A 25,931-nucleotide genomic window follows, 5' to 3' on the forward strand; every position below is an offset into this window, starting at 1 on the left:
AACTGATGTAAATGTTTTCAATGGAGGTAAAAGCTCAGAGAGTCTGTTCCTATAACATTCAGCTATTTTCCATGGCTGTTTTTTAGCTGAATATCTGTGCACTCCTGAAAAAATGCGTTCCTGTGATATATTAATTTGGAAGCATTTCTGTAATGTCTGTGTATACTGCAACTTAAAATTCTGAGGATGTGGTCATACAGTTGTTAGCAACTGAATTCGATCTGTCTTAAGAAGTTTTTGTTCTTACAGCTGGGCTGTGATAACTGACCTTATATGTATTCTTAGTTTTTATCCTTGTGAAGTGATACACCTTCACATAATTCACTACTTAATATTGAATATTATTTTTGTAATATATCATTTACTGCATTAAACCATCTTCAGTGGCTTTTTTCAGCAAAGTCCTGTATTTTTCATTGTGGTGGACTGCACACCACGTATAAGCAGTTATTCTGGTTCACTGAGGTGGAGGCTGTAGTTTTTTAACCTATTCTAACTTAATTTCTTGTGATTTCTCTGACAGTACCCATGCTGATGGGTACTGATGTAAGGCTGATCTAATCGCTCCTAGTAGCTTACAGGTATTTGTATAACGGTGAACATCGAAGATGTTTTGCTACTCTATAGCAAGGCTCCAATCTTTCTGCAGTATTCGTACCTTTTTCTCAGCTTGCTGTATTGGGAAACTCATTATGGTTGCGGTTAACTTAGCACGGGAACATCACTAATTGACCAATGTAATGTACAAAACTAATTTTTCACAGCTCAGGGACATGAATCATTACTTTATCTTGTCACTAAAGCATTTACTTGACTTGCTTAATTTTAAAATTATCATTATAAAATGAAGATGAATTAACAGTGCACGTTTCAAGCTAGAATAAATTAGTCTTTAATAAGTAGTTCTAGGAGTTCAGTTTCTCTTGTCGCACTGTATGGAAGATGTGGCAAACCTTGAAATTAGGTTCTACTCATAAATGATCTGTTTCCTAACTTACTGAAATTGATGGATCTAACATGAAATCAAAGCCTTTGTAGCTCCTTTTTTAACAAACCTTCCCCCCTCCCCCCATTGATGTTTTCAAGGATTTGGTGAAAATTCACAGAAGTCTGACACAGGACATCAATGATTCCATTGTTAACAAAAACGATCAGAACCTGTATCAGATTTTTATTAACTACAAGGAAAGGTAAGATTTATACAGTAACTTTTATTACTGCCTTGTGATAATCTACGCTCAGTCCATTAAAGCATTTCGCTACTCCCATTTTTATTTGCTGAATATTTCTAAAATAGAATCAAATCCAATGTCAGTATGTTTATAAAGCTAATGTTTGACTGGTGTTTTGAATTTGGAAGTCAAAAAGTAACCTATCGCTATATGAGCCTTTCCTCTTCCTGCACTCGGTTTTGGCAATACTGTTATGGAGACAGGTAACATCTGTATTATGAACAAAACTAAATAGCTTATTTTGCGCAGCATTTATAGCGTGTACCCAAATATTTTACAGAGTTGTTTAAAAGGTAAAATATTTTAAGAGGAGTAGAGGTAAAATAAGACAAGGATGTGTGTTAAGGCCATTCCAGATAAGAGAGCAGAAGAGGTGATGACTTGAAAGGAGAGAAGGTAGGCGCAAAGCAGGGGGAGAAGAGACTGAGGGCCCTCCTGTCCGTGCTGCCGTCGAAGGTGAAGTGCACGCGGTTTGCTTTCAGGCCACGAGAGCCCGCGAGGCTCGTAGCGGGATGGCCCTGGCAGCAGGCGCTGCCCCGTAGGCTAGCTGCCGGTCTTTTCACCCACCTTTTCAGACTGTTTTTTCTGCCAGCACTGAGCAGCTGTTGGACTGTATGGATGGACTTACCTGCCTGTGATACTTAGCTGAGAAACAGTTGCACCGTGGGCTACAGTGCTGACCTACCCTGAAGTAATCCTTGGGTCGCGGTTAAAAATGAGGTTCCTCCTGGGACTCGAGTCGGCAGGAACTGTGGGAACTAATCGGGCTTGCTTGAGGGTGATGGGGAAGGAGGACTATTGCAGTAATAATGGGCTTGTGACAAACTGGGCAGCAGCATCTGGAAAACATTAGACAGGAGAGTTGTTTTCAAGGGAGGAGGCTGTTCAAGGCTGCCAGTAAACAGTCTTGCCTTCGGAGGCCCTCAGTCTAAGCTTTTATGTTGGAACAGGACATAGTTATTTCCCAGGTTATTAGACTTTCTCCTGCTGCAGGAGGGAATTAGAGGGCAAGAAGTTGTTCTGGATGATGCATGTTTTTCAAAAGTAGCTCTGAGATGTTTGCTTAAAGGGGGAACAGAGGAAACTGAGAACAAACCTGAAGTTTATATTTGTTATACAAAAGGGAAACGGATGGAGGTAGACTCACCATCTTAAAATGTAGTTATTAATATTTACCACTTTTGATTATTTTTAAATCACTATCTTCAATAGTGGAAAAAAAAAAGAACAAAAGATGAATGGTAAAGATTTGGTAAAGGAAAAAGAAATTTAAGAGACCCCAACAGAAAGCTCATAGAAGCTCAGAAAAAGGGATACAAAAGCAGTCGTCTCAAGAAATGTATGAAAATGTGAAAGGAAACAGAATGCTTTGCAATGGGATTAGCAGAAAGAAGCACTTCAAATAAGAGTAAGAAACTCCAGATTATAAGAACAGGCTCTTTCAAGAAGCATTGCTTCTCTTCGACAGCTATTGAAAATTCCCAGAGTTTATGTACACTGGCTATTACTGGGACCTAAGAGCTCATAGGATACAACCTGGCAGAAACTGTTGGAGAAAGATCAGTTTGCAGAACGTACAGTTTCTTTAAAAAAGGACAGCTGTAATTAACCTTGTTAAGCCTGTTTTACAGAATTTATTTGTAACATCCTTTGAAATCTACGGTGTTTTTAAATACTACAGACTGTTGTACTGTTAAATAGCAGTTATGCTGCTTTGCAGCTTGAATCTTATCAGAACATATACATGTGAATGTTAAAGCAAATTGCAGTGATTTTACAGCATTTTGAAGGTAGCTCAATATTGTATTTTCCCTGAATTTCCCTTCCTTGTTTTTTTGCTGCCCATTGAAATCTGTGGCTTTCAATTCCCACTGAAAGAAAGAGTGTTACCAATCTGTTTACAAAATATGGTCAAGGATTGTCCTTAAAACAAATACGCAAATATTCTTTTCATTCTTTTTCTCTTGCTTTGATTTAGATTGGTTATTTATGGACAGTACTGCAGTCAAGTGGAGATAGCAATATCGTGCTTAGACAACATCTCTAAGACGAAAGAAGATGTTAAGTTGAAGTTAGAGGTATCAATATTTTTAAAATACACACACACGCGCACACACACACATGCACACAGATATACACATGTGTATGTATAAAAATGCCCTGCTTTCATCCAAGTCAAAAACCTTATCACAAAACGCTAGCTAGATTGGTGGGGACCAGCACGCTTCAGGACACAGTATACTGGTCTCAGGTATTGCTGGGGGCATGGATGTATAGAAAAGGAATCTGATCCTTTAACACAATCTGTAGATTTTAGGTTTTCTTGTCATTGTTACTTCATGCAAATATGCTTCCCAACTGTCCGTTCCACTCCTGAAAGGACAGACAGTCTGCCTGCGGCTTGCAGCATTGCTCTGGAGCCGCTGTAGGTCCTGGCTGAGGAGATGAACTTAGAGGTGCAGAGTGGCTCAGGGTGGGAGGGACCTCCAGGCTGAGCGAGCCTGTCTCACAGCCTCTCCTCACAGGGCCTCATGGATCTTGTTCTCTGCCAAGACCCTAGGTCCTTTCCAGCAGAGCTGCTCCCCAGCCAGCTAGTCCCCAGGCTGTATTGCTGGAAGGGGTAGCGTGTCCCCAGTGCAGGACTTTGCTGTTGTCCTTTTTGATATTGTGAGGTTCCTCTTGGACTTGCCCTCAAATGTATCGCCTGCACCCCCCACACCCGTCTGGTGGTGTCTGCAGGCTTGATGTGGGTGCACTCCATCTCCTCTTCCATGCCACTGATAGATTAAATGGGAGAGGTCCCAGGACGGACCCCTGAGGAGCTCCACTTGCAACTGTTCTCCAGGTAGTGCGTGAATCATTGGTCACTGCTCTTTGAGCCCGTTGATCTAGCCATTTTTTTGCCCACCTGGTTATAAAGATCCACATCCCAACCTGGATATAAGGGTGCTGTGGGAGACCATGTTGAAAGCCTTGCAAAAGTCCATGTGTACACTCCCCATCCATCGATAGATCTGGTCATTTCATTACAGAAAGCAGTCAGGTAGGTCAGGCGTGATTTACCTGTCGCAAAACTGTGCTGGCTATTCCCGGTCACTACCTTCTCCTTTACTTGCCCAGAAATGGCTTTATAGTTTTCCCAGGGGCTGAAGTGAGGCTGGCGGGCCTGTAATTTCCAAGATTCTCTTTAGCCCTTTTGAAGACAACTGTAACATTTCCCTTCTTCACTGTGCTTTTAGACAACGCCTGATTTAGTTCTATAGAACACCTAATTTCTGTTTTTCTGTGGTATTTATTCCACACACATGCTGCTGAAATATGTAAGAACAAGTAACTAGACCCAGTCTTTTTTTATCTCAGGTGCTATTGCTGTGTTGGTTATTTTTCTCCATTTTGTTGATATTCTATATCTTATGTTTAATATAGTTGCTTGGCCTATGTATCTCTTTGACTTTTCATATATATCTTTCTGAATACTTGCATTTTCTAACTTTCTCATTTTAATCTTTCCTCTGCTTTGAACTAGGAATGTTCCAAGAGGGCCAATAACGGGAAGTTTACGTTGCGGGATCTCTTAGTGGTTCCGATGCAGAGAGTGCTAAAATATCACCTACTGCTCCAGGTATTTTGATTTTGAAGTTTTAGGTGTCTGAGAGCAGCTCTGTGATGGCTTATCATTGGTGGAATATTAAAATGAGGGTTTAAAGCCTTTATGAGAGGGAGGTGATTGATATTTCTGTAGATTTGAGGCTGATTTGTTATGCAATAAAATCCAGTCAAGTGTGGGTTTCTTAGTGGAGCTCATTCCTCAGAGCTGAAGCACATCTGGGGAAAACGAACAAACCACAATTGCTTCCCCAGTATCTGAACCTTTTCTTTCTTGGTATTTTTAAAATTGTTAGTAGTGTCAAACTATAATCATGGTGTTTTGAAATGTGGACCCCCAAAAGGGGAAGCCGAACAATACTTACTGCATACTTTTAAGATGCTTCCTTGCAGTCATAAATTACAATAAAGCCATATTTATTTTGAAATGCTTCTTGTTATAACCCACAAAGCGTTAGCTTTCACAGTTAGCCCTATAATAAGGGTGGAGAGTCTTATAAATTTAATTTGATAGCTGTGCCAGGAGACTCATTAGTTCAGCTGCAAAGAAATATATTACTATATTAGACTGTCAGCCCTGCTGATGCTTGTAAAATGTCATTTTAAAAAGAGCTACTACTTGTATGTGAACCATAATTTTGACTCTGCAGAGCAATATACATTCTGTATATTAAATTTGTTGAAATATTTCTATAAATGTGAGTCATGAGTATTTTCATCAGTGGAAAATCAGAAAAAACAAAATGAGTGGTACAGCTACTTTTTAAAAAAATCTTATGAGATCTCAATCATGATTTTATAATCAACCTGTGTACTATGAAAGGATATGTAATGTGTCAGTATACTCTAATGTCTGAGATTACAAAAAAGTTAGTTTGTAAACACAGACAAATATTTAACAGATGAGAGAAAATCCAATAAACTTGTTAGAGTTGTAAAGCGAAGTATAAATACTTATTCCTTAATCTTCTAGGATTTTAGAAAGTTGTTACATTGGCTGAAATGTATAATTCTCCTCTCAGACTGTAAAGAAATAACAACCTGTTTCCTTAAGAGGTTGCTTTTCCATGTCAGAAAAACAAAAAAACACTTTAACTTTCCATAGGGGAAGTGGCTAAAAAGAATTCTTTCAACATTTTTGTGGGATTTAAATATGTCTTCTGAGCCAGCTTTATCTTAAGTGTAACGAGACAGTGACTTCTTTTATGCAGTTGCGCGGTTTAGCTGGGGTTTCACTGCCAGCATACATTCCTCTCTGCAGATAAATGCACGCTTTGCAATAGGATTGTATGCTGTATAGTAACGTGCAAATGAACTTAAGTGTTTACCTGTGCTTTCAGCCCAGACATACAGTAATGATCTGATTCGCAAGTTTTAAGTGCTAGACAGACCAAATTAGCTTTTAATGATTTTTCATTAACAGCTAAAATAAGTCTCTGGGCTATGTCACAGTCATTCTTAAACACTTGCCAGTTATTTGTTTGCAGTAGTCCCTAGTAAGTTATAGGCTCTATAGGTCACTATAGGGAAGAAAACCTGAATTCTTGGGCTGTGCTATCTGTTTAAGGTGAAATTAGCAATTTTTTTGTGGGTGAGCAATAGTAACTTCAATTTGCAAAATGGCAGCCAGTGGGTGAGAAGTTGTAACTACTCTGTCAACAGGAGCTGGTAAAACATACTACTGATCCTGCAGAGAAGGCGAATCTGAAACTGGCCCTTGATGCAATGAAGGTAAGTGTTTGTGACAAGTATTTATATTTACACTGCCAGTTAAAATAGTAGTTCACAATTCCATTTCCTGGCAGAGATAACGTTTTTCACAACAGGTCAAACAGTTTTCATAGCTCACAGTGAACTTTGTGAGTACACTAGGGCAGGTACATAGCTGAAGGCTTTGCCCAAGTCTGGGAACAAGTTTAGTCATTTTCTGAGCTGCAGCATTTCTGAAACAGAGCTGCCCCATTTCTCTTTACTTCGGTGTCAGTTTGCTCTCCTACAGAGAGGTGCAAAAGGAGTGCTTCAGTAATGCTGCTCTCGTTTCTCCACGATTCAGATGATGTCCACCACTGTAAGTCAATTCTAATCAAGGTCAGTGGTTTCCCAGTGAGGTGAAGACAGTTACCCTTCTTCACAAGACTTTTTCTTTTGGCTTCTTGGTGTGGTCTCTGTGGCCTTGGCCTTGAAGGCGGTAGTATGGTACCTGTCACTGTACGCTCGCCTGCAAGTGGTGCAAACGAATGCTTTGTAGAATAGCAGTATTGCTCTATGCGTAAGGTAATATATTATGTATCCCCCTGCACAGCGTGGGAGGAAGCCAACACAGCATAGGCCGTGTCTGCTTCTGTTGCAATCTGTATGGTCCCTGGAAAATGCTCAAGTCAGACTGGAAAAGTTTTGGGTCACACAGCCATCTCATGCTATGTCGCTGTCTGCCTTGGGTGCCTGCAATACAGATGAGCCCACAAATGAGAATTTTGGCTCCTTTTTTGTTGCCTGGTTCTGTGCAGTGAATGCAGAGATCCACCATGATGATTACAGCAGAAGTCTGCAGGAAACAAAACCGGCAGGACCTGAGTGAGCAGCTGTCCTTGCTCCCTGCGAAAATGCAGGGCAGGTGCTGTGAAGGAGCCTAAGTGCCTCTTCTGCAGCTGGTGGGGCTAAAAAGGCTTCCTGCCCGGAGAAGTGAGGTGCTTGGCTCCCAGGTGGGGATGGCACAGTGTTGCTTCCTGTGTGAACCAGAGGCTCTTCCCTAGTGGCAAGTCACATGTGTTGGTTGCTGGGAATTGGCTAGTATAACCCTGTCTGTTTGGGTTTTCTCTATCTTTTCTTTTTCCCCTTCTTTCCCTCTTTTTTGCTTTTCCTTTTCTTTCTTGTTGTTGGACTGAAAATTAATGAATAATGAAGAAATTGCTTGCCCAAGAGGCTGTGGCAGTTATGTCCTGGCAGGCAGGAGACATGACTAGCCAATAAAAACAAAATAAATAGAATCTACAGACATTAGTAACTCTTACTAAAGCTTGAGTCTGCAGTTACAAAAGGTACCTCGCAGCATTGCCTCCCTCCCAGCTTACTGTATCGTCTTACAATAATCTCTGTGAGCATAGTAGACGTAGCCATGCAGCATAGGTATGTTGCTTCTAAAGCCCCTGGTGTGTCTGTTAGAAAAATGAAAAGTCTTTGGGAAAAGCTGCTAACAAAGTGGAACTGCGTAATTTTTACTGCCCCCTCCCCGTAAAGAAAATTCTAGGAAGGGTTATGCTGTCAGCTTTCTTTTAGCAGCAAGAAAAGAGATTACTTAATTTTTACACCAACTCATTTGAGACTGACGTGAAGGTCACTTGTATCCATTTTGGAAGCTAGTAGAATGATTTCAGCTATCGGTAGGTTCTCATGAAAACATCTGAGGAAGAAATATCCTTTTCCCACCCTCCAAATTTGTGGCCATATTGAAAGACACTGTTAAAGCAAGTCGTGGAGATCAGAATGCCTTTTCGAGCCGCTGCTCTCGGCATCCCTGACCTTACCAATTACCACTCCTGCTCACTCCTGGTCTCTAGCCATAAACAGAGAAGCCCCAGCAGATTGTGACTATTACTCAAGCATGTTCAGATGGTTTTAAAGATGTCAGTGAAATGTGTACAGTATGCGTACTGGTGAAGGGGACAATAATGATCTCAACCTGTGCCTTCAGGTAGTATATACCCCGTTAAAAGCCCCTTTTAAAATCTACTGTGTAATAGCTTCTCTTTGCTATACAACAGTAAGAGCAAGATACTACTACTGGGTGGCAGCTTCTTCTCTCCCTCTTATGTACACACGGGCACACAGTACGTTTGTACTCTATATGCAGCTTTTGAGCAGCATTATATATGTTTTCTATATGTGGTATTTACTCTTTGTTCTCAGGTGTTGGATGTTGCCAAATGCTCTTTCAGACTGTGCGCTACATAAATTACACTTCCAAATTTAGTCTTGAAAATAAGACATGAACCAAATCGAGAAAAAGTCAGCCCTCTTACAATTTATTGTGTGTTTTCCTATTTTTTGCTACTGAACTTGGGATTGAAAAGATATCAAGAAAGTTGTAAATATGATTTAGAATGTGCAGAGGGTTTTGTGCTTTTTATTTAGGCATGCATACTGGTAATTCTTGAATATTAAGGATAACTTCTTAAAAAATGACTAAATGTGCAGATAAAGCAAAGACAGAAATAATATGTTAAGTGATCTGTTACAGAAAAACTTTTCTCCCTTTTCCTGTTGATGCTCTAGGACTTGGCTCAATATGTAAATGAAGTGAAGAGAGATAATGAAACACTCCGTGAAATTAAACAATTTCAACTATCAATAGAGAATTTGGTATGTGATATTTCTCACTTATATAGTTTTTAAATCATTTCTGATAAAGTATATTGATAAATACTTCTTTTCCCATTTTATATGCAATTATAGTACTCTTGGATATGTATGCTCTTGTTGGTTTAGAATGGTATATGTATTTAAGTACAGATATTCCTGCTCGCTATTTTGGGGGTCTGTGTACAGTTAAACGTATTTGTGTGCTTAAATATTATTTGTATCCAGTGCTCCAGGTGTTTTTGCAATGGGAAAAATTTGCCCCTTGGAAGAGGAAAATGTCATGTGTATTGATGCTTTATCAAATTTAGTTTACGTGATAGTGGAATAAGGATGTAGATTTTTTGTTTGTGTGTGTTTTTTTTAGATCTGAAAAATCCTTTTTGGGGTAAACAGAGTGGTTCAACCTTTGTGTCAACATTGTACCACTTCTGCTATGCTGAGCCATGCATATTCCTTTTGTTTTCAGAACCATTCCCTGTTACAGTATGGAAGACCACAAGGTGATGGGGAAATAAGGATAACTACATTAGACAAACGTGCAAGGCAAGACAGGTGATGGCATGAGTTGTGGTGTTTGCTATTAAAATGCCTGCAGAGTAAATCTGTCTTTTTAAATCTGTGGTCAGTTGAGTGATTCTTGAGAGTACTTTTCCTTTCACTGCGCAATCACAGAGCCTATCAACATTGAGGAAGTAAGTTTGCAAAATGATTCATGGCAAGTTAGCTGTTATGTTACATTATCATTTAAGTTTCTGTGAACCTCTTGCAAGAATACTTCAAGTGTTTCTTGCTTTGTTATCCAGTACTTTAATTGCCTGTGGCACTTAGAGGGCTTTGGGTGTTGGCTTTCCAAAGTGTTTTTTAACCCTTTTTATGTTGTGTTTTCATAGGCATATCTTCTTGTTTGATCTAGCTGTAATTGTTTGCAAACGGAGAGGTGATAATTATGAAATGAAGGAAATAATAGATCTTCAGAAATACAAAATTACAAATAATCCCACTACTGATAAAGAAAACAAAAAGGTAAATATCTATGTTACTAATTTATGTAAAATATGTGCTTTCAGCAACAATCAGAAAAATTTTTCAGTTCAAGAAATGTATATAAAATTTATTTATGAAGTTTTATGTATTAAACATAAGCTGAATGTTATCTGAAATGACTGTTTAAGGATTTCAACTTTGCTTATTTTGATATAATTAAAATGTTTGAGTAAGCTATTCCCAAGTGAACGGAATTACACAATAATATAGTCTTAGTATTTCCAAAATCAGGATATATATTAAGGAACCTAGAATTGCTGCTTTTCTGCATAATTGTTGAGTTGCTGATCTGTGTATTGCTGGTCTTTTTATGCAGTGGTCTTATGGCTTCTACCTCATTCATATCCAAGGTCAAAATGGATTAGAAGTTTATTGTAAAACTAAAGATTTGAAGAAAAAGTGGCTCGAACAATTTCAGATGGCCCTGTAAGTATATTTTTGTCTAAGTAAAATCACCTTCATCACCAGTCTAAGAATATGCAGCATTGCTTTCATATTTTAAATTTTAATTTTTATACACCCTAGTAAATTGTTTTATTTGACGCTGTGGAAACAAAACTCATAACTGATATCTTCAGCAGGCATAACGCTTCCCTGAAACTACTCTTGGAAAAGAAAGAGGGCACTATAGGCTATGTATTAAGTTTCTGCCTTCGCTTCGAAGATGGTTTTAGTAGTACAGTCTGAAGCAACCAGGGAGAATATTGTTTTAGCAATAAATTTTTAACATAATAGTGATTTTCCCCTCATTTTTATGTTGGTTAATTGCATTTTTGAGATGATGCTGGTGATTTAAGAAAGGGGATGCTGGCTTCTTTCCTAGTGACTTTTAACTAACTTCCTGTTTAGTATTTGGATCAAGTTGTTTGCTTTATTATCTTTGATTTCAAAAGGCCGATTTCCTTTGTAAATTTTAAACTAAAAGAGGCATGACTGTTTCAGACTTCTTGAAAAGTAAGTTGTTCAGATGCAGCACTGCAGATTACGTTATTGTTATGCAGCATCAGCTTTACTTCTATTTCTAATTCTTGCTGGAAAGACAAACATGATTATTGACACCTCAAGTATTCTGATTAAAATATGTGAACAAAGAAAATCGGGTAACAAGGAGATGCTTTGCTTTTTTTTTTTTTTTTTTTTTTTTTTTAAGAAAAAAAAGTATGTGGGGGAGAGTGAGATATTCCCGGTGAAAACAGAAAGCCTTAATAAAGATTGCTTTAGATATGATCGTAAAGGAATGTGGATTGGGGAAAAAAGGGATAAGCGGGTTAGAAAGGGCTGGTATGACTGAAAATCACTTATAACCTCTGTGTGTGTGTGTGTGTGTGTGTGTGTGTGTGTGTGTGTATATTCCTTTAAAACTTTAGTTTGATAAGTGTTAGTGATTTAAATGAAAATATAAAGGAGGAGAGCCCGGGTTGGACAGATACTGTGAGGTCTTCTACCGAAGGTTCCTATCTTGCTGATTATAGGCAGAAATGGCATGTTTTGGCAATGATTTCTGGGTAGCGTGGAGGGGGATGGAAGAAGACTTTTATTTATATGGGTGCAGGAAATTGTACTTTGCCTTTTCCTTTCATTCTGTCTCCATGCTCTCCCTGCTGCACTTCCAGTAATGCTATTATTGATATTTATTTAAGTATAGATAAATTGTGTTTGAAAAGCAGGAGGAACCCAGATATATCAGCTTTAACATTACAGCTATTGATCACTCTTCAGGCCTGCTCCCCTGACCCTGAGGAGAAGCAGGGGGAAGGGAAAACTCAGCCGAGGAGTTAATGAGAGCAGTAGGAGCTATGTTTTTTTCCTAGGAGCATGACCTCAGTAATGCACAAACATTTTTATGGTTCTCTGCCGGCCTGTCTTCACGCCCACTCACCTTTGCTTTGTGTTCTCCTGTGTTTTTGAGGACTTCCCCATCCCTTGTGCGTCGGGGATACCTGCTCCTTCTCCTGCAACTCCCAGTTTTGTGAACAGCTGGCACCCCGCATACCTGTCCTCCCTTTCCCCCCGCATCTGTCTTCCCAGACAACAGCCACATCTCTGCAAAACGTTTCCACTCCCCCCCCAAGTTTTTTTTCCTGAGTCTCTTTCCTATAGCCTTTCCCAGACCTTTTCCTAATTATGCCCATCTGCAATACTCCCTTATCACTTCAGATACCAAGTTATTCATGCTATAATTGCCTTTATTTTCTGTTTGTGAGAGTTTGAATGAAAATTTTGGTGATTTTTGAACATTTTTCCTGTGCCTGCGTGGTGAGGGCAATTGCACTCGCTTACAAAACGTCAGGCATCAGCCGGCGCTCAGTGCTATTCAGAAGCGTGCTTTGGCTAACGGTGATTTACTGATTTCCTGTTGCTGGTTGTCCTAGGGGAGCAGAACAGAGGGGACCTGAAGGTCTGACGAGTTAATATACTACTCTTTCAGCTTGGACAGATGGAGTTTGCTGTTGAAAGTGAGACTGGTGGTGTCAGCTTTGTCTTTCATGGACATTTGTCCATCTCGTAAAGCCATACCCCTGGTTTAACCTCCTCCACCTGAGATGCTGGAGCTGGAAAGGCAGGTTGCTGCAGGTCAGGGCTGAGTGGTGTCAGTAGGGCTGAGATGTAATGTGATTTAGTGCATTATTTATGTTAGCCAATGCTTTTGTTCCCTTATGTTTATAATGGATTTAAAAGAATGTTTTAAAAGAAAACTTTATACCTTTCTTTTTCCTCTCCTGTTACATGGTTTGGCTTTATAGCATATTTCCCTCAGCAGCTTTCTCCCAAGATGGATTTCACCAAACATACCCCAGTGTATATAGCAAAAATTATATTCTTATGTGTGTTGAGGCACAAGAGTTTGTGTTTGGGAATCAGCAAAGCCAACTGTTTTGCACGATAGGTTGGGTGGCTTGATTTGTGCTTTTCAGGGGTCTTGTTGCCTGTTGTGTAGGTCATCTATTCTAGTGTCATTCTACTCTGAAAAGTAGCCGTGATTAGAGTGATGCTGCTATTCTACGTACTCAATTATAATTGCTATGTTTACAGGCAGAATATTTCTGATTACTTTAAAATTTTACTAAGACTGCACTGCACAGTTGACAGGGGTGAATTGGATTCTTACTTGATTATTGGAAATGATGTTGTTTACCCAGTTCCAGACAGAAATTTCAGTGCGGTTTTGTTGCCTTCAGAGTAGCATTCGGTATGAAATTAGGTCTGTGCAAGTATTAATCTAGGAACGTAACAAGGGAACAAATCAGGATCTCATTTTTTATTTTTTTAAATTAAGAATCAGGCTTGTTTTCACTAGAGCAGTTTTATTGACATAACTATGTTAGGCTATAGTTTGTTTGTTTATTTTTTAGGTAGTTAGGTGGTTATATCAGTGCAAGAACGACAGTGGTGGCAGTTACATTTCTGAAAAGGCACCCAATGTAGAGATGCCTTACTTTGCTTCCTGAACCTTTAAATGTATCATGGTAAAATCCCTTTTAAGAACTTTTCAGTGTAGACAAGTCCTAAATCTACCAAAGTCAGTCAAATTACTCTTGTGCTACAGTGGTGTGACTGAGACGAGAATTCATCTTTGGATACAGAGATGCCTCCGTTACTGATGCAGCGTGAAAGGGAAGAGAGCACCGCTTTGCTGGCTGGACTTGGTTTGAATGTGGAGGGCAGCAGTAGATTAGCCCCACTCGATACGGAAGAGCCTCAAAGTGACAAAGGACAGGATCCCGGTACCCTTTTCAGGCTAGTAACTGCTTTGTGTTTAGGGAGAAAACTAGTTTCACAGACCTGTGAAGATACTTGGCCTCCTGGCCAGCTCCGTTGTTGTTGGAGCATAGGCTGAGTTCGGTGACGTGGGAAGGTGGGAATGATGGTCTCCCCTTTATAAGAAATGGACTAAATTGCTTTTATTCGTATGGCAGTTCTGCTGCTACATTAAGTATTTGCTGTTTTCCTGAGACTATTGTTCAATTTAGAAAAATATGCAATACCAGAGCACCTCAATTTTTATTTCTGCTAAGAATTTCATGAGGATTTTTAATGGCGCATGTACAAAGACTGCGTCCTCAGTGGTAACGAGAGACTTCAGCATTGCTGTGCTGGATTCGGTCCTTGACCTAGTCTCACTGATCTCTGAAGTCAAGGCTGCCTCAGTGTCCCCTGCCTCAGTGTCCCCTGCCTCAGTGTCCCCTGCCCTTTTTTTGTTTTGTTTTTTAATATATTGTGTACGGCCTTCAAAATTAGCAGTTATTTTAGAGCACTGGATTTTCTAGATGACACTGAAATGAAGCGTGACATTGGGGCAGCACGGTTAACACTGCAGTTGGGCTCTTGAAGTTGCAACTTCTGTTAAACTGAGCCTGATGAATTCGAGAGGTTTTTGTAAAGCTAATGGGCAGAGACCAGGGGAACAGATCTTAAAAGGAGCCTTCCTATTACCAGGGATTAGTTTTCTCCTGGTGCCTCTGCTCGCTCTCACGGGTGTTGGTGGGAGTCCTGCACGCACAGGGAGAGCGTGGCTGCGCTCTGTCTCGGAAGAGTACTGCCCTGAACAGCGGTCGGAGTTCATTTGGGCAGGTGCTCTGCTGTCCGTGGTGCTCTGTTCGTAGTGACAGATTAGCTCATAGCGAAATACCTAAATAAGCACCTTTTTAAAGCTGGTGCTCCAAAGCACTGCACCAGGAGTGGCATGTTTGTATGTGATCTGGCACGTCAAACAGCACGGGCTAAAATGCAGAGTTATTCCCTTTTTAAGATGACAGTAGAAGTGCTCAGCCAAAGTACTACATGCTTGTTAGAAACACAGCGTATAAAGTTTGTCAGCAATGTGATAACATGCACTGTTTATTTGCTGTAAATAAGTCATTAAAAACCTCAAACTGATCGTGAGTATGAGACACTGTTTTATTAGAATTTTTAATAAAACGTCCTATCTAATCTTTCCTCTTTTGTCCTGTATTAAAAACAACCAGAAGAATCAGAACAAATATTTAATGTCCCATAATACACCTACAATTTATACATAATATTTTATACTTTTTTGTTATCATTCAGCTCACTCTATAAGGTAGGAGAGTTGTATTTGGTGTTAGTTTTTTTTCTAGAAAATTCTCCTACAGGTGCTTTTCATATTTTATAAACGCTTGTTTAAAAAAAACTGACTAATATGTGTGTCAATAAATTTTATGCTAATTATCCTTCATTAAAAGAAAAAGCTACCTGATGATGTCAGGTTGATAATACATATTCTCATTTCGTTCTGTTTATTGTGAGTTATGAAACTCGAAGTTGTCTTTCTCTATTGTGTGAGTGTGTATACCACAATTATATTCCTTTGTCTTTGGAACTACTTAGCCAACTAATTATCAAGCTTAATTTCTTATTATATGGCAACTTCTTTGCTCCTCATCACTGTACTGAGTTTACTCTTTTGTAATTCTTTTTTATTTCACTGTGAGATGATGATAAATAATAGATTAAATAAAGATTCATCTGAGTCATCCTCACACTATGCTTTTGCTTCCATCAGCTCTATATTTCTTTGTGCGTAGTTTGTTCATATTTCTCGGTCGCTGTGCAGCATGGCGCAGGTGCGTGTTGCGCTGCTCACAACGGCAGCAAGACCTTTTCCTTGGAAGGCTGCATATTGGATTTTCACACTGACTTAATATCTGAATCCATTAGTGTAATACAGTATGCCATATCTTATGCTGATCTGTACTGAATTTAGTTTGTCATCGTGATGTCCAGTTTGCTAATTTAATTAGGTCTTTCTTTCATTTCTCACTGTGCTTCCTAACCTACTCTAAACGTTGCCATCAGCAAACTTGGCTTCAATCTATTTTCCTAGATAGGAACATGCTATACAAAAATGCAATTTAAAATAGAATTACAGAAAAACTTAGGTGGGAAGGAATGGAGGTTGCCTATTCCAGTCTCCTGCCCAAAGCAGGGCTAAGGTTCCTCGGGGCCTCGTCTAGCTGAGTTTAGTGCTGCTGGGTTTCAGGACAAACAGACCAGTATTGCAAAGCCTCGTGTAACGCTGTTGTAACACGCTTTTTAATAAGGCTTTAGTCAACAACTCTTTCACCAATTAAAAGGTGCATGAAACCATCTTGCAGGCAAAGAAAAGACCATTTTTAATATACTTAGTTAAAGTTTCGCCTTTGGAAGTCCTGTGATTGTATTTTCTGCTTTGACATTATTGCTGAAATTTCAGCGTTGTTGTCATGTCTAATCAGCTATGTCTTAAATGTCGATGGGAAACACATGGCTGTTGTAGTGATTAGGGTATACATTAATTGTCCTCATGTAGAGAGTTAATGAATCTGAAATAAATTTTTTTTCTTTTAGTTTTGAATCCAAATAAAAGTGATTTCAGATGTGAAAGCTGCACAGCCCTCAAAAAGATTTTAAAAAGTGTCTTAATTTTAACTGATCTATATTATGTTTCTGGGTTGCTATAGAGTTTGTGCAGCAGTTCAGGTACAATCTAGTCTGTTTTTGAAAATGCATCCTTCCAATTAGACATCAGTGCGCATTCTCTAACTGAAGGGAAGCTGAACATATCATCTGATTGAAAGGAAATAATCCTGAGATTCATGGATTCTCAAACCTGGGAAGTGTGTGTGTTACATTTTAGATTAGGCAAGCTATATGCCTTGTGGATAGAACTCACTGGTTTTCTAGATTTTTAAGTACAAGACACAGGGTAGGTGAAAATTGTTCTCTTACCGATTATCATATCTATTTCCAAATTTGCTTTGCACTCTGTGACTAATGACATTGGTCAGATTCAGCTCAAATAGATCTGTTCCCTCAGATACTGCATTAATAATGCATATGCACTAAGACTCCTTCTGAGAGAATATTTGAGCTCTGACATATTGAACATTGACATATTAAATTAAAACTTTCTTATCAGAGCATTTTAAAAGCCTTAGATATCTGCTGCATTTTTCAAACGGCCTGGAAAGGTGTTTCACTTTTAACAACCTCACGTAGGTTACTGAAGCAATAAATAAATGTCTGCCTTGGTTTCTCAATCAGTATAAATATTTCAGTACTGCAAGAATGAATGCCAAATTCGTGTCACACCGAAGAATAATGGTCTTTGCTATGATTATGGTTGGTTTTTAGGGTTACAAGCTGCCATTCCCAATATATTTATAATTACATGGTTTCTGTAGGTTATTCCAGGCAAAGGAAGAGTCATGTGGAGAATTCTGTGTGTGATTAAGAACACAGTGCAAGAATAGCATAGAATGTGAAAGCAAAAGAGAATTTATGAAAACAGTACGTGTAAACACTTGGAGATAATAAATATACTTTGGTCTTCTGGATAACAAAAATAAGATTTCCCAGTCCTTATGTTTTCTGTAATTATACAACTTTATAGCATGTGGGGGGGTATTACCATGAAAACTAATAAGTATTTCTTAAAATTCAGGGTCAACATGAAATAAGTTTGTCATGGCATCACATCATAAAAGTAAACTACCAGCATTTTATTAAATACTGCTTTTGCATAAGATATTAGGTGTTTTCAGTCTCTAAACATGTAATGTTGCATTAAATGTATGCCCTGATACTTCAATCATGTGAACAGGTGCCCTAGTTTCTCCCTGCAAGCCAATGCTACCTTTCTTTCTTTTGGTCTTTGCTCAGCAGATTTAGGCGTCTGTCCTATAACATAGAGGTTTATGGCCATATACATTCCCTACTTTTACATTATTTTTACTCAAACATAGACGTTTATCTTCAGCTAAGTGTAAAATCTATGGTAAGACCTCTGCTTAACATTTATCAAGGTGAGCAGGTTATAGTTAGTCTTAGAAATCCAAATGTATGTAGCTTTCAGAAATAAGAGTCAGCAAGTGAATGTTTAAGTATATAAAGTATTGATGCTTTTGATTTATAAAAAGTAAAGTGTGACAGAGCTTTGTTCCTGTCAGGTGTTGCTGTCTATAAATGTTACATATGAATAAATTAGCTCAAAGCAACTCATTTCCCATAGTTTTTATTGAAATAGGCTGATAAGGACAAAGGAGAGCCATTTGTTTGAAACAATACATTATGTTTCCAAAAAGTTAACATGATAATTTCCTTGATCTCAAAAAAGCCACTCATCATATGATCAAATAAGCAAACTTCCTAGCAAAGTCTTAGAAGTGAATTGTGCGTTCTTGATCAAAAGCACAATTTACTTGTGATATGGTTAATTTAATTATACAACATGTCTTCTTGATGGAGACTCTTTGATGTGACAGACCAAGAATGTTTGAGTGTTTGCATATGGAGATTTGCATATGGAGAATTGATTGATTGATTAATTCTGTAAACAGCATCTTCAAAGATGGTTCTGAAATAGAACAGCCTAGCTGGAACAGAAAATGAATTAGCTGCAAGTAATCAGCATTGGTCTTTGAGAAGAGAAAGTGGAAAAGAAGCCGAAAATTGCCCTTTGTGAAATGGCACCGTCCATCTCTAGGGAGAATACCCTTTTAGAATGCTGTTTTCTTTCTTACCCTTTTTACAGTAAATCTAAAAATCCTTGTAATGATCCGAAAAGCATCATTTATTTGTATTTATGTACCTGCACTCGCATTCGGTTATTTTATTACACAAATGTCTTACTGTCAAATGAGATAATGTTGTAGGAAAAGATCAGTTGAAATGGAGAATGTTGCACAGAGCAAAAGGAAGGAAAGGATGGCGCAAATGTCAGGCGGCCGCTGCTGCTTGATGGCAGTGTGCTTCCAAGGGAGGCCTGCTGCGTGTCGGAGCACTTGGATGTCCCTTGGGACCAACTTTTCATGCAGCTCTTTTTATGAGGTTAGGCTGAAAGCTTTTTGTCTTGTTTGTTTTTGACAGTAGCATATGTGGTTTTCTGTTTCGTAAGTAACAACATGGACAACAAAAGTTAAAACATTAGGAAATATGACTGTTATCTATTTTTTATTGCTTAATTAAATTTTCCAAGATATTCTGACGTGCTTAGTACCTAGTTGTCATGGCTAACTTCCAAGGTGCTTAAAATTTTGAAAGCAAGTCACTTTGGTAACAAAATACAAAGTTTAAGTTAGGCTGTTTCCTTTTGTAAATCATTTCTGTTGGGAGTTAACAGCTTAGAAATAGTTATGGCAGATCTGGGTATAATGACACATTTCCTGCAGTGGTATCAAATATCACAACAATAAGTAAAAATGAAAATTTCTGGTGTCCTTAGATAATAACCTGGGCCGCCGCTGTTATAGACTAGAGGGCATGACTACAGCATCAGCTTTCGCAGCACATACGCTCTGACGCGCTTTTTAGCGGTCCGCGCTCAGGGTGCAGCTCAGTGTCCGCAATTCTCAACAGTTCTGTTTGGAGCATTTTAAATTATTATAAGCATAACACGAAGTGCAGAATAATAACAGAGCTTGAAATGCAAAGGTCTTCCTCAAGGTTGAGAGTTGAGGAGAGTTCAAGGTATTGAGCTTTATCTGAGCTCCCTGTAGTATTTCTTCTTTTAATACTTAAAACAGTTGCAATTCACTACACACTCCTTACCTGATGCTTCGTCGACCTGCTTATTTTTTATGCTTCTGGGCTCACAGGTGGGCTTACATTAACTGTGATCCTCTGAAACCAGGTTTTAATCAAGTAAAAAGGCTACTCAGTTTAAAATATAGTATACTTCTAATATCCTTTTAAAGTTATGGCTTTTTTTTTTAATATTCAAAGAGCTACATAGAACCAAGTCTGTTTTAATTTCTTCTGGTATGATTGTAATTATTGAAGTGGTTGATACAGGAAAAGGAGCTTCAAAACCTAACCTGAGTAGCATTTCTGGAAAATTGAGTCAAAAAAAGGGATTGAGATGTACTGTTGGAACTTCCTGGCATGTTTTTCCCTTTTGGGGTAAAACTTTCAGTCCTTTGGAAGGAGCAGCTGTCTCAGGGTCCTGGTACGCAGGGCAGGTGACTCTGCGGGCAGCCGGCTCCCCGTGCGAGGGCACCCGTGTCCGGGCACTCGCTGCTGTGCTGGTCACACGGAGAGGAGAGCCGCTTGGGGCAGCGCGGCTGTGGCCAGGAGAGGCTGTTCCTCCTCTCTCTAAGCTGACGGTCCCACTGAGCTGTGGCTGTCTAGAGGAACATCTCTGGACTTAAATGACACCGATGAGGTTTATCATCTGTCCCCTGAGAATAATGGCTAGATTCAGTCAGTGTTTACATTGCTGTTGCTTTCTCTGTATTTTTAACGGAAGAAACTAGGTACTCAAGTGTCTAGGTCAGTGCCTGCTCTTGTTGTGCCTTGGTTTGCGGCTGCTTCACTTTTCAGAGGACCTTTCTTGATCTATTTGCAAAGGATTACTTCTGCATTTACCTTTGACTGTGGAGTATTTGTTCTTTACTTTTTTACCTGTGTGTGCTGTGATTCCTGCAATTAAACATACATGTGCTTTGCATGGGAGAGATGTGATGTGTGTGTGACTGAGGGATATCACGTTTTTCAGGTTTGCTTCTATAATACATTTTCCCTTCCAGTTTAAGAAAAATAAATTAGATTGAAATTACTTGAAGTCTGGAAGGAAGAAGTTGGGTGGTTAATTAAGTACTCCAGAGAAGCGATTTTTCAACATTAACTGATATGTTTGTAATGGGTGTAAGCAACACCTTCACAGTGGCCTTGACCCGGAGAGGGTGGGAATCTGTACAGGTCTTAATTGCTGAATTCTAGCTAGTATTGAAAAGCTGCCAAGGAAGCAATTAAAAGAAATAGTCCTTAAATACAGAGAGAAAAAAGAGCTAGTCACTAGTGAAGAACAGCAGTGGACCTAGCAGGCAGGTCGGTTTTGAACTGGTACCATTAAAGGTAATAGTAAATAGATTTAGAATAAAAGAGTAAGTTGTTTTGTTTTTGTTTTTGTTTTTTTTTCCTTCTTTGTACTCTGTCCCTAGCCACCTCCCTTTAACTCCTTGCAGAACATGAAGCCACAAGATGCTAGACTTCAGGCTTTCTCTGCTTCGGGGTATCTTCTTGCCACTAGTGCCATATTATGGGATTGACACCCATAACCAGGAGGCCAAAGACTCCAGACCCTAGTTGTTTCTACTCTGTGCATTTTATAACCTCATCTTTTCTGTGTGTTCTCTTTCAGTGCAGGCCATGTTATTTGCATTTCATCCATTTCCTACTGAAAATTTAAATGTTCTATAAGAATTTAATTAAGTTAATCAAGGTAAATTTTTATTTTATTCCTTAATTATTTTTTTTAGATTTGTAGGCAGCTGTCAGGCTTTCATTAATATGCCCATGCAAGACAAACTTGAGACAATAGTTCTTCAGGTCTGTAAGGCTACTACTGAAACACCGGAAGGGCAACTGTTCCTTGAGAATCTCCAGTAGAAGTAAAACATCTAACAGAAGACATATTTAGTATGTTAGAGTTTCTGAAGTAAGGATTTTTGATCATTTATATCTTCAGAAATGCATCTTTTCTGAAAAACGAAGGCTGGGATTTTGATGCAATTACTCTGCAAGTGGGAAAATGGGAGGAAGACTCTATAGTAAACTGTGCTTTAGCTTTTTGTTTACTTAGTCTCTTGGGATATATTATCAATAGTAATTACATATTTAGTATAGTTCATTCTGGAGAAAGATAAGATGGAATGTTGGGGCTGAAAATTTAGTAATTTTCCCAGTGCAATTTATTTCATAAGCTTTAACTATGTAGACAGAGGTAAATTGATGGTAAAGGCAAGCCTATTTGTGCCTAGCACCCTGCAGAAATAACAATTCATTTGTTTAATCCAACCTCCTGTTGTGAAAGGTAGTACTTACAGTTTTTTCTTGTGGAAAACAAACATAAATGTAAGATTGCCAATAAAAAATTAAATTGATATATGATAGCCAAATGCATATTGTATGCTATTGAAATGCATTGTCATCTTAATATTTGTTATCAGACTATGGTTTTGGTTAAGTTAAGAAATGCCAGTAACTCATCTTGTCTAAGTCATTTGGTATCGATGTTTTATTGATGTTACACTTTTCATTGTGGTATGCATCGTGGAAACTTTAAGCTGTTGCCTCTTATTCATATATACAATATTTTTGTATTTCGAGGTAGGGCAGTGCAGAGAATTTATTCCTTGTTGCTTAGGAATGGGGATAGGTACATAGATGTGTATTCATCTGACAAGATAATTTTGAACTGTCTGTAGCATTACTCTGTGGCCAGTCCTGCCATTCGTTTAGGTGGAGATTATTCCTGGAGTGAACTCTAATTGCAAAAGCTTGAGGATGACTGTTGAAAATGAGATGCTTTCTGACACCATTTGTGAAGGTGGTGTATTGTGTGAGTGGCTGAGGACAGAGTGGCCTGTGCATCAGTTTATTCTTCTGAGATGTAAGATTCAAAAGAAAGAAGTGACGCTGCAAATTTGGAAAATATTTTTAAAGGGGAACTGCTTCTGAAGCATGATGTCAGCAAAAAATCATGTGAGATTCCTGGGTAACTCTTTACGACACTGGACTCTGCAAACTTTGTAGAAAAAAGATTTGTTTGGAGGTGCAGGATTCACTGAAGATGATGGCCGGTCTGATCCTCGGATGGTGGCTCAGGTGGCTGATGCAGAGACAAGGAATCCTGCAGCCGGGTGATGAGGAATAGCAAGATGAGCGAAAGCAGGTCTCTGGGTTGCTGGTGTAGCAGTGAATTGGTCCCAGTGGGACTAATATTCTGCAAGTAAGTTGGAAAGAGGCAGCTTTACTGAGAAGGCTGAGGGGCAGCCCAAGGACGTCGCTGCGGTGCCTGGAGTAAATCTGGGTAGCGGCATGCCGTGGTGTGCAGGAGAAGGCCCTCCTGGCTGTCCCTTACCAAAACTCTGCAGCTGAATGGGGGGAGAACTGGACCGATTCTCCCGCTTACGGGTGCGCTCTGTCGCTGTATCCCCACATTGTGTCCCTGCTGGAGTAAAGGAGCTGTAACACCTGGGGCGTAAAGGAGATGGGGGAAGGAAGGAAACTAGTTCCGACTCCCAGTATCACTAGTAAAAATAAGAGACAGTGTTTAAAATGAGAAACATGTTCTCATTATTTACCTCAAACTAAGTATTCCTGACGTGTGGGTGACTTCCCGTTCCAGCCCCTCACCAAGATGATTCAAAAGCAGGGACGGGTAACGCGCTGCGTTGCGGTAAGCCTGGGGCACTCCACAGCAACGCTTGTGGTGGAAGGAAGGAAGGAGTGCCACGGAGTCTTTCAGGGAGCTGTTCCACTGTGCCTGATGGAGAAGGAACCCAGTCCAAGTCCTAAACTGTATTTGCCTAAGGCTAGCCACAGAAATTGCTTCAAGCATATATATGAATTTTTGTAACACTTGTGTGTAGGTCCCCTTTTTCTTGTGGGAAGTCTTCCTTCTAAAGACCATATTCTTAATGTAAAATTAATATTGGCTTCATATTCATCTTTTTTCCTGCATCTCGGAACATGACCATATGTAGGGAAGTAGAAGGGAAAAGATGATGGTGGAAGCATGATGTTTTCTCACCCTGTTATTGGAGCTCTGATGCTTGTTCTGAGAGTCAACGTAGCTCTTGAATGCTGTAACTAACAGAGCTTCTCTTATGGTTGGAAGTGACTGAGAGGAGTTGTGTGTTATGCTGTGACTGTTGTTTTTCCTATAAGGTTATCAGCTTTACAAAGACTGTATGTTTTACTATATACAAAAATTCCAAGAATATGATACTCAGTGTCAAAGGTTTTGTTGACAAAATATTTCCTATGGTCCTTGGGGTATTTGGGCATGGACAGATTCAGATGAACTGTGGTCTGTTTCTAGTGGAAGCTTGTGTGTGGTATCAGTTATGTATTTTATAGATGCATTATTTTAAATTTTATTGAAAAGTAATATATTGACATGTGAAGTATCAAAATCTTCTATTCATCGTCTCAAGCTTTACCTTAAAAGACTTGCAACTTGATATATACTGCTACAGTGCATCATCTCAGATTATCTTAGACTTGTCTGATGTGACATGTAATGTGACAACAGAACCAGATTTGACATAATGCAGCATGACTGATCAGGTACTTGAATGTGAAAGAGTTGTCCTGGCCACAGTTAGCACTGAAATACCTATTTTTATAGAAAGCTTCCTTTCTCCCGTCTCCCCATTCACAGTAGTTTCACATTCACATTTGCTTTATTTTTGTTGTATTTTTATCTGGGCTTCATTATATAATTAATTACCTTTCCATATGGTGATAACTATGCATTACTCTGTCTTTGGAGTAAGAATGTTATTTCTAGTTTTGCTCTCTTCTTTCTACTGCCTTTATCAGAATATTAACAACTGGAAACTTTGCTTTTACGTTAAAAAAAAAAAGTTTTCTGCAGGGAGAGGATATGTCTTCTTGTCCAACTTGAAGTAACTTGTAAGGATGTATGTAAATATTGATGTTTTTAATAGAGTATTTATTTCTAAAGAGAATCATAAGAGACAGTGGGTAAAATTCTGATCCCTTTGAAATCAGTGACGAACTCTCAAATTTGAGAATATATTTTTCTGATGTGTAAACTGAAAGAAAACATCTAATATATTCCCGTTACTGTTTCACCTCAAATCTGAGACAATTAGGATGAATGATTATTAAGAAGTAGAAAGGAAGAGACATAAGAAAACTAAAATGTTACTCTTCTCAATGAATGTAATGGCACTGTCATTTTGAGACAACTATTTGGAAGTACCTTCTAAATCCGCACAAGCAGAATGATTGGGCAGCAGATTGAGTTTCTTCTTTTCTTGATTCTTGCTCTCTCTGCGCAGGAATCTCTGCGATATGCAGAGTGGGCTCCAGTCCCTTCCAAATTCATTTAATCTATGGATGATATGCTTCGGTGGCATCTCCTTTGATTTACTAAGCTTTCATTGTTAGGGATTATTAGGCTTTTCCTTCTGGGTGGTATGGTTCAGGCAAAGCGAAAGAATATCTTCTGAGCGATGGACGGACGGGCTAGCAAAATTCAAAAAAAATCCGTTTGTTTTATGAACAGTTGCCATATGCTCCTAAAAGAGTTAGTCAGGCTCATGCTCTTTAAAAATAGATATTTTAGAGGATCTTTTTGGTAGTTTGCCTCAGCAAGGAGGCCTATCTTCATAAGGACAGAGATGAAGTTAGATGTCAGTGAATTGACAGGGAGTATGAAAGATTTGTAGATGGTGAAGAAAGTACAGGTCGTTCGATAGAAAATTTATCGAAGTAATCTTTAGAACCTTAAAATCACTAAACCAAAACCTGTGAGACTTAAAGAAACTTTAGAAGATTTCACTTTTTATGATATATTTTTATGATCCGCAAGAACCAAGGCATACTTGGAATGAAACTAGGTCGTCCTGTAGGTAAAAACAGACAAGATAGGGCAAAGGTTTATTGCAGTTTGTATTCCTGTCTACACAAGTAGGACAAATGTATCTAAATTTTAGCATATGGAAGAAAGCCTAGCAAGTAAGTCTGTTCATCTGGTTAAATCTTGTCTTGTTTAGGGCATTATAATCCAATATCTAATCCATAAGTGAAATAAAATAGCATATGTTTAAAAGAGGTGGAAGCTCTTGTGGCAGCTCTTCTGCGAATGAATAAATGTATTCTTTGCCATTTTATGACTATGCTTTTAGGGTATGTTCCTCCCAAGAATCACTTTTT

General features: G+C 38.9%; 1 protein-coding gene across 2 annotated transcripts in view; it reads left to right on the top strand.

Moving 5' to 3' along the window:
* Positions 1 to 25,931, top strand: part of VAV3 (vav guanine nucleotide exchange factor 3) — a 172,880-nt gene that overhangs the window by 72,818 nt on the left and 74,131 nt on the right. For both annotated transcript variants that reach the window (XM_064515807.1, XM_064515808.1), the window contains exons 8-15: positions 1,087 to 1,190; positions 3,211 to 3,310; positions 4,759 to 4,854; positions 6,501 to 6,569; positions 9,111 to 9,197; positions 9,664 to 9,749; positions 10,088 to 10,220; positions 10,558 to 10,667. In XM_064515807.1, coding sequence (XP_064371877.1) covers positions 1,087 to 1,190; positions 3,211 to 3,310; positions 4,759 to 4,854; positions 6,501 to 6,569; positions 9,111 to 9,197; positions 9,664 to 9,749; positions 10,088 to 10,220; positions 10,558 to 10,667 — 785 coding nt within the window. The remainder of the gene's footprint in view (positions 1 to 1,086; positions 1,191 to 3,210; positions 3,311 to 4,758; positions 4,855 to 6,500; positions 6,570 to 9,110; positions 9,198 to 9,663; positions 9,750 to 10,087; positions 10,221 to 10,557; positions 10,668 to 25,931) is intronic.

Source organism: Dromaius novaehollandiae, chromosome 8 (assembly GCF_036370855.1).
Source record: "Dromaius novaehollandiae isolate bDroNov1 chromosome 8, bDroNov1.hap1, whole genome shotgun sequence".
Taxonomy (NCBI): Eukaryota; Metazoa; Chordata; class Aves; order Casuariiformes; family Dromaiidae; genus Dromaius; species Dromaius novaehollandiae.